At 39.1% G+C, this 9,544-nt stretch overlaps 1 protein-coding gene across 1 annotated transcript; it reads right to left on the bottom strand.

The window, feature by feature from the left end:
• Positions 1-5,914: 5,914 nt before the first annotated feature.
• On the bottom strand, positions 5,915-6,847 carry LOC116475463 (olfactory receptor 1361-like). Its single transcript, XM_032164754.1, has one exon. The coding sequence runs from the start codon at positions 6,845-6,847 to the stop codon at positions 5,915-5,917; it is 933 nt and encodes a 310-aa protein (XP_032020645.1).
• Between the last annotated feature and the right edge of the window lie 2,697 nt (positions 6,848-9,544).

The raw sequence follows: 9,544 nt of genomic DNA, 5'->3' as shown, positions 1-9,544 counted from the left end.
CTGTTGCCATAAGAACAAAAAGAATTAGTTCTATAGACTTGGCCATATAGTCACTGTTGTGCCCCCATGTAAACTACACACTGTGCTGATAAAGGGATTAAGTGCTTATGACTTTTCCAAAATAATACGGATTTTTCATTAACATCATCATTATTAAAAGTACTGCTAAAAACTGCAATTACTTTTGCAGCAACCTAATAGCCCCATAGCTAACATTTACAGAACATTTACCTTAAACCAGGGACTTTTCTGTGTTATCACATTTAAATCAATAACTCTATGAGGCTATTATTACTACTACTATTATTATTATTATTATTATTATTTCACTTTTACAAATTTGAAAACAGGCATGGAAAGTTTAAGTTCATAAAGAGCAAAATATCAATTTAAGTCACATTTATCTGGTGCCAAAGATTATACTATTAGCCACTATATAACATGATTCCCCAGATTAAAACCAAGCCATCTTATTCATGGTAATAAGACCTGTTGATGAGCTATATAACCAAGGAAACTGTCTGCTGAAAGGGAGGTCAGAGGTCATTTGGTTCAGCAATTTTCACTTTGGGAGACACATACTCTTGCTGATCTCCAGAGACTTCTCAGTACCTAGATAATGGTTTTAGGAAAATAATTGTCTAGATTCTCAATTTCCACATTTCTCTTTTCTAAACTCTTCTTATCTTTAAGATGTCACCTAGTGCATAATCTTGTTTCCCAGGTAACAAATGAAAACTAAATGGTAATATAATTGATGTTGATTTTGACTTACTTTAGTAACAAGTAATACTCATTTCTAGATATATGAACTAAAAAAAAGTCCTACTAGATGCCTTTAATTAAAATGTTATTATTTAGAAAAAACAATTATTTTCAAAGTTTGTGATATATTACCATATGAAATTACCATTTTTGTAGATCAAAATAGGTGAATGTTGGCAACTTAATATAATTGAAGCTAACAATTACATAGTTTTGGTCAGTTGTTTAAACTAGTAATAATTGTGATAATAACTCAATGTAGATGATTTTTCATAATTATTTTAACACAAAATTCTGTGGTCATAAGAAATCAAAAAACTTTTTTATTGTGAAAAGTAATATAGGTGATTATATAAGAGACTTTCCAACATAAACATTTATTACAACAGGATAAAATTTGTATGGGAGAAGAATGGCAATACATGTTTAAATGGAGAAGGAATGATGTAAAACTTACACCTTTTCAGGATGACTTTGTTCTTGCATTTTAAAGATGAATGATGTGATTATCAAATCACTCTGTGTTTAGATGTCATTGGGTACATTTTAAGAAATAATGTAAAGTTTTGTTTTAAAAGTACAATACTCCATGTATTATATACTTATAGCTATTTAAACATCAAATGAATAATTTTATATGCCTCTTTTTAAAAGTGCATGAGTCTTAATTAAAGCATATATGAGCAAAAACTATAAACTCATTGAAAACTATAAACTCATTGATTGAGAACTTGACCCAACTTCTCAATCAATGTTCTGTCTTTTTTTATAGGATCCTGGGGAAATAATCATCCTTTCTCCTTTTGAATGGTTTTAGTGGCAGGAAGCTCTAGTTGTCAGATTTTTTTTTTTTTTTTTTTTTTTTTTACAGGAGGAGCTAAAGTATAATTGCCTCTCATTTCTGCCTCACAGAATGAGGTTGGTCCTCTGGGATCTCACACAACAAGCCTGTTATTCTTCACCATGACAGCCCATGAGAAATCTAAGCGTGCAATGGTTAAAAGCCCAGCCTTCATTTTCTCATCTGTCAAATGGGGATTTTATAGTTTATTACACTTAAAGTTGTTACAAGGATTAGACAAAAGTTCCTGGTTTCTGGAAACTATTCAGTAAATGCTGGTGATTTTTTCTTTCATTTTTTTCAGTCTTGTTAAACATAGCGTCTCCAGGTTTTTCTGCCATCTAGGTCTCTCTACTGTGAAGCTGTTCACTTTGTCTCTGTCCTTAAAATGTCATTTCCAGAACTAAGAAATATTCTATGAGTCTGGTTTTTTATCACAGGCTAGTCATAATGATTTCATCTGGTCATAAATAATAACCAAATAATCTTTTTGAGGTGGAGATCAGAGTTGGCAGTCCACAAATAAAATGTGTTTATGGCTATAAGAATTCTTAGACTGTGAAATTGGTTGTTGGGAGGAAAAAGTGCCAGCAGTTAAGAACTGTTCTTATGTAAGGCACTTTTGCACATATCTCAGGTAATCCTTACAGCAATCTCAGTATGTGTCTAGCTGCGTGTCCTAGCCACAATCACTTATAATCCTTATTTCACATATGAGAATACCAAGGCTTAGGGAGGTGAAGTGATTTGCTCAGTATAACTTAGTAGTAAGTGGTAACGACTTCACACTTATGTCTGGATACCTCTAGTGCTCATACGTGCCTGATGGCCCATTTCACTTATTTAGCTGCTTCTTCACAGAATAGAATTTATTTATCACTCCTGGTCTGTCTGCTTTCATGCCTCAAATTAAAGGATGCCACCATGGTACAGCTCAAGGGAACAAACAGTAGGTTTTTCAACTATAAAAGTGTGGCAATTCCTAATATGATATTGAATATCCTGAATTGATTTCAATGTGGCATGATGATGAATGTGAAATAAAAGTGCACATTTACTGCGCACTTACTATATTCCAGGAATTATTCTAAGAGCTGTATATATGTTTTTCATGTGATCACAGCAATTCTATGATATAGGTATCAGCTCCACTTTATCAATGAGGAAATTGGAGCTTGGAAGGGTCCTGTGACATGCTCAAGGTCACAGATTTAATAAGTGATAGAAATGAAATTTAGATTCAGCTCTGCCTGACCTCAAAGCCTATGCTTTCAACCATCGGGCTATGCCACTTCTCAAGTTTTCTCTCGCTATTCTAGTTTCTATTTTCCTCTTTGTTTCCTTCTTTTCTACTGTGCTATCCTGTGCATTGGACAATGATAAGTGCCTATTTTTTTTTAGTTTAATCCTCATTATAAAACTAAGCATAGATATTATTATTCCCATACTGAGATCATGAAACCGAGGACCAGGGAGACAAATTAACTTTCTCAAGGTCAGAGAGTAGAGTTGGATCCAGCTTGATCATCAATCTGTCTAACTCAGAAGCAATGCTCTTCCTCTCTGACCTCACCAATTTAACACCCACGTTCCATTCCTTCCCTGTGCTGGTTTTCTCTTATCAATGTGGCATTGTAACTGGATTCTTCAAATGAAGATTCACATCTCTAGCCTGCAGGGCTGGGCATCAGGTGGCCCTGAGTTTATGGTTTGGGAAACGTTAAGATTTATCCTTGTTTCCAGATCTTGGGAAAGGCCTATGAGTGCACTGAGCTCTACTTGACAGTCAGTAGCCTGTGCCCAGATGCTCCCTGGGCAATATCTATGTAGCTCTTGTGACACAGCTACCCAAGAGGCTAGCGAGAGTCCCAGAAGTGGATGGCGGGGAGCTGCCAGGAAAGAGTCCTCCTTGTCTTCCTCATGGCTGGCAGAAATCATCCTGCCTGACCTATAGTGCAGCGTATCAGCCCCTTATGGCGGAGGGGAGGAGTGTGGTGTGGACAAGGAGGCAGGAGACTAAGAATAGGGAACTCCTAGAGGAGAACATTACTTTATAAATGGATGTGGATTTAAAAATCAAACAGTAATGTAGTGTGTAGGAATGGAGCTTGACCCAGGAAATTTCCATTTTCTATCTAGGCTTTGGTCCCGGGTCTGCCATGAAAATGTTCTGAAACACTGGGAAAACCACTTCCTATCTCAGGAGCTTCAGTTTCTTCATCTGAGGAATGGGAAGAATAATAACTGCTTTCAATGCAGAAGCTTGATATAAAAGAACATCAGAAGAGACTATAGACATGAAGGCCCTTTAAATGTCCCATGAAACAGTGAGAAGTTGTTTACTTTAAATTTCTGTAGGAACCTGGGTTTCCTATCCTTTGCTGTCCCAGAATAGCTTTCTATAACTGCCAGCAATCGGATCCATAAACTGCCCTTTGTAAATAGAGGAGACACTGGGACAACACGACCTAATAAATTCTCTGGGTTTCTCTGATGCTTAATTCCCAGAAATGGGAAGAAAATCTGGGTCAGCTGAGAGAAGATGCAGTGAAAAACCATGTCCAGCAGATGATTTCTGGGTCACCTAACTGATTATTCTCAATACCTCCCTGACGAATTGGAAATCTCTGGAATCTATTATCTATTTTCTCTGACTCAGGGAAAATTTTACTCTTCACTATGTATTAGTGAATAATTTCCAATTATTTCCATTGAAAATAATGGCAAAAACCACAATTACTCTTGCACCAACCTATAAATCGTTCATACTCTTTTGTGGATAGGTTTTGATAAGGGGAAATGGGAGAGTCCATAAAGACATAGAATGTCTGAGGATGGTGTGAGGAGGAGGCATGATGAAGGGGGGAAAAACACAAGAAGATTAGGAAGTCAAAGACAAACTTCGCAATACTCAATAGTATTGTACAAAGGATCAGTTTTGAGAAAGATGGTCCTCCCTCCAGAAATTACTGAAAGCCTACACAGGAATTGTCTGAGGTGTCCAGAAACTTCTGTGCTCTGGTGTGCAGGCTCCTAAGTGCAGATGTTTACCTTTCAGCTGTACTGGCCCTGGCTCTCCCAATCCACCTCAGGTAGCATCTGTCATCGTGTCTTGTTTTGACAGCAGCATGGAGCTGACCACTCAGGGAAGACAGAGGAAATTTCCAAGCACAGAAGAAAGAAAAGCATCTGGGAGGGGCTGTAGGGGTAGAGCCGCCAGACTCCTGGTGGTGCTTCTGCTCTTCAGGGGCAGGAGGACCTGGCTGGGGAAGGTGCTGGGAGCTGATGTTTTATCACATGCTTCTGCATGGATTCCATGGTTCTCACTAGCATGGAGTCCCAAATGTGTCATTGTCCAACCTCACTGACTTCTCTGGGGAGTGAGGCCCATGAGACAGTGCTCCTGGTGTCAGTATTAGTGACTGTGGCTTGGCAGCTCAGCTGATCCCAGGAAAGCAGCCAGGGCCTGGGAGATCAGTCTGGACATGGGGTTGACTACATGTGCTCCAAAATCTGGCTTTGAGAAGGAAGCCCACAGAAACTTCGATATGGTCAAGGCAGGGAGGGACTGTCTCCCTGCCCTTAGTTCTTTCTTAGAGATGCAGCGTCTTATTTGCTTTTTTTAGTGGTACATACATTTTTAAAAAAATTAGCAGTAAGACATATGTTGAATAAAAACTGAGAGTGTTTCTCACCACTCCCTACCTGATTTCTCTCTAGGAGCAATTGCTATTATTGTGACGTGTACCCATTTAGACAATTTCTATGCACATATGAACATGCACATATAAAATTTTGTTTTTATAAAAATAGGATCATTTGTTCTGGAGCTTTCTTTGTTTCTCTCATCAATATATCGTGGACCTCCTACAGCACTCTGGGACCTACATCATTATTTTTAAGGCATTTCAGAGGATATTAGATGTACCACAAGTTCTAAACATTTCCACATTTCCCCCTCATGCCACTTACTGGAATTCCTTTATAACTTGAGCTAAATAAAAATTTAGACTTTTGTTTTCATTTTATATGCATAGAAGTCCCCCACATGCAGACTTCTCTTAGGCATTTGGTAAAAACAACAATTCTGAGAGTGGATAATGAACTAGTCAGGGCATAAACATTTTGTCAGGATGATTAAAGATGACTGATATCACTGGTTCTCTCTTCATCTATTTCAAAATGTAAACATGGCAACAATGAAGTCTTGGGCTGAGAGAAGCTACAGTGGTTGGGCTCTCAGGAGACTGATCCACTCTCAGCTCTGAGTCTTGGAGTCAGGAATCTAAGGTCTTGAGAAAAAGGGTGTTAGGATGTTTTTATTCCAAGCAGTTTTCCCAGTGCCCCCTTCATATCCCTGTTCCTCAGGCTGTAGATGAAGGGGTTCAACATGGGAGTCACCACCGTGTACATGACCGAGAAGACTCTGTCCTTTCCATCTGAGTGGGATGATGGAGGACACAAATAGACACCGATGGCTATGCTGTAGAACAGAGAGACCACAGAGAGGTGGGAAGTGCAGCTGGAGAAGGCCCTTTGCTTACCCCTTGGGGAATCAATTCTCAGGATGGCCAATGCAATGTAAAAGTAAGACATAAGGATGCAGACAAAGGGTGCAATCAGCAGTGTTCCTGCCACAAGGATGAGCACCAGATCATTGACATAAGTACTGGAGCAGGCCAGCTTCAGGAGTGGGACCAGATCACAGAAAAAGTGAGGGATAATATTTGGACCACAGAAGGAAAGCCTGGTCACTAGGAGGGTATGCACTAGGGCATGTAAAATAGTGATCACCCATGACACAGCCACCAACAGGACACAACATTGGGAGTTCATGGTTAGGGCATAATGGAGAGGATGGCTGATGGCCACATAGCGGTCAAGGGCCATCACAGCCAGGAGAAAGTTGTCCAGATCTGCAAATAGGCCAAAGAAATAGAGTTGTGTGAGATACTCCCCATAAGAAATCAGCTTAATTCCTGAGCTAATATGATCTAGCATCTCAGGAATTACTGTAGAGATAAAGCCAATATCCGAAAAGGACAGGTTGGCCCGGAAGAGGTACATAGGGGTGTGGAGGTGCAGGTCAGAGCCAATGGCCACGATGATTAGCAGGTTCCCCAACACAGTGATCAAGTACATGACCAGGAAAAGCCCAAACAAAAGAGCCTGCTGCTCCAGGTGTTCAGAGAAGCCCATGAGAAGACATTCATAGATGCAGGTCTGGTTTCTTCTGTCCATGTCTCAAATTCTGTGTGAAATAAATTTTGTTATAAGTAGCAAAAGAGTAAAATAATGCTGTGTTAAAAGTGCTTCAAACTCCTGTTTAAAAAAATTCTGTGGTTAAATAATTCTGTTTTGAGTAAGTTTGGATTTATTATTGTGCAGTTAAAAAGTTTGGGTCAGACCATTTGTCAAGTTATCGATTGGTGTCAGTATTTGATAAGATATCTAAGGCTTCTTTGAACTATTTCAGCTGTCCGTATGATACATATCAGCCACGACGTAAAAGTGTGCCTTGGATTGTACATATCCTATCTGTTTACACTAGTACTTTTCTCTTAGTAATAATATAATTAAGTAAAAATGTAAAATACCAGAACTGTGTATATGCATAGTTCCACTTTAGTAAAAACGAAACAGAAATGTTTGCGTATGAATAAGAACACAGTCTAAAAGAACATATGCAAAAGATGGATAATGTTTGCTTCTGGGGAGTGAGTGTGGGGGGAAGAATGGTGGGTGTCAACTTCTGTAGGACTCAAATTTTTTACTAGCATGTGTTATTTTTGGAAGTAAAAGATTTTTAAGTGTGATGGATGTGATGGGTTGAATTAATTTAAACGGTGGTCCAGAAGCCCATATGGAAATTTTGGGGACCCAGAATTCTGACAAGTTAACCAGGGTGTCATCTCTAAAAAGCAGCTCTGGCAAGTAAATAGAACAAAAATCAAATCATTTGACTTTGTGCAAAGAAAAATATTTGAAGTTACAGAGCAAGAATCTTTCATCATAGTCATGTCACTTAGAGTAATATTCCAGCTTTCCCTAAGAAAAGCTACAGGAAACGCATTGAATTCTGCTCCAGTATCCCCCAGCATGCCTGTAATGACACATGCTTTCCCTAACACCTCTGATACACCTCACTCACAGGTGCTTCTCACTCATGGGATAGGTGCTTCTCACTCATGGGATAGGTGCTCCTCACTCATGGGATAGGTGCTCCTCACTCACAGGTGCTCCTCACTCATGGGATAGGTGCTCCTCACAGGTGCACCTCACTCACAGGTGCTCCTCACTCACAGGTGCTCCTCACTCAGAGATGCTCCTCACTCACAGGTACTGCTCACTCATAGGATAGATGGTCCTCAGAGGTGCTCCTCACAGGATAGGTACTCCTCACAGGTACTCCTCACTCATAGGATAGATGGTCCTCACTCAGAGGTGCTCCTCACAGGATAGGTGCTCCTCACAGGTTCTCCTCACTCATAGGATAGGTGCTCCTCACTCACAGGTGCTTCTCCACTCAGTTTGGCTTTTCTTCTGGCCCCTTGGATTTAAAAACCTAAACTTTAGATAGTCTATTCCAGCTCCTGAACCCTTCTTTGCCTTATTTCATTTATTTATGAGATTTATATATTTTAAATCTAAATAGAAGGTGTCAAATCCTTCACTTGCCCTCAAAGCCGCACCTTAATTTGTCTCTAGTGCCGCTCAGAGAAAATAATTCCTTGATTTGGGACTTGAATTTCCTTTTTTCCCGTAGGAGCCATAGTGAGGATATATCAGGATCTCTTAAATAGATAATACTGGACATTAATTTTATCCAATCCACAGCCCTGGTTCTGACACTATGAAAAAAGTTGGAATAATAATCATAGCTAATACTGGCTGAGCACTAGCCATTGCCTGGTTCTCAGTTCACTAAAGTGATAGCCTTGTGCACCAGCACTGTGAATATCTTTATTTAAAAATGTAGAAACTGAAGTTCAGGGTGGCGATGTAATTGCTGAAGTCCACAGTACTAGGTATTGAAGTGAAGTTTGTCCGAGTCAAAAGCTTAAGTTCTAAACCACTGTGCTACACTGCCTTTCAGTATTCACCAAATCATTTTCGGACTCTAGTTCAGTCTCAAGCATATTTTCTATAAGAAGCGAATGCACCATCAGGGAACTTAAATATCCATTGAATTTGACAGTTGCAGTTCTCATAGCAAATGAAGATGTGGATATTTTTGGCTTATGCCTCAATCTTTTGTGAACGTGATTGACGTGAGTTAGTCTACTTTGGTCCAATCCAATGTCTGGACAAGATCCAGTGTTTACAGTTGATTGGTACTCTGAGATGGAGCTATCCTGAATGCAACAGACTCCTTCCTTCCTGGTATCTCTAGCTCCTCTCCTCCTAATTGCAACCAAGTCCAGATTCAGAAGCTAAGCAGATAGCAGATGTACAGTGATAATTTTTGTCATATTCATTTATTTATATCATCTTTACAGTAAGAATTAGAAACAAGTAACATTTACTCCAGTTTACACTTTTCTTTCCCAAGGGATACACACTTTCAGGTTGCAAATTTTTATTAAATAATGAATAAAGGAATTTCATTATTTAATAAAAACATGCAGCCCAATTACATTGACTCCAAATAAAATTTTATTAACATGAATTAATGTTCTCAGAATTATCCAGATATTCTAAGCAAGTAAACTAATAAAACTTAAAACAATTGACTTTGGGGAAAACGTATGTCATTTGGTTTCAATTTTATTATGATGATAGATACTGTCACACCCTGGTCAGTGGGTTTAAGCTGAAGGTGTGTCTCACAATCATCTGGGGAGCATTTCTTTTTTTTTTTTTTTTTTGAGATGGAGTCTCGCTCTGTTGCCCAGGCTGGAGTGCAGTGGTGCAATGTCGGCTCACTGCAACCTCTGT

Source organism: Hylobates moloch, unplaced genomic scaffold (assembly GCF_009828535.3).
Source record: "Hylobates moloch isolate HMO894 unplaced genomic scaffold, HMol_V3 SCAFFOLD_10, whole genome shotgun sequence".
In the NCBI taxonomy this organism is placed as follows: domain Eukaryota; kingdom Metazoa; phylum Chordata; class Mammalia; order Primates; family Hylobatidae; genus Hylobates; species Hylobates moloch.
The sequence above is the reverse complement of the archived record's forward strand: the minus strand, read 5'-3'. Positions and strand labels throughout refer to the sequence as shown.

Coding starts and splice junctions, on each gene's coding strand:
- LOC116475463 (XM_032164754.1), bottom strand. CDS start 6,847: ATGGACAGAAGAAACCAGACCTGCATCTATGAATGTCTTCTCATGGGC.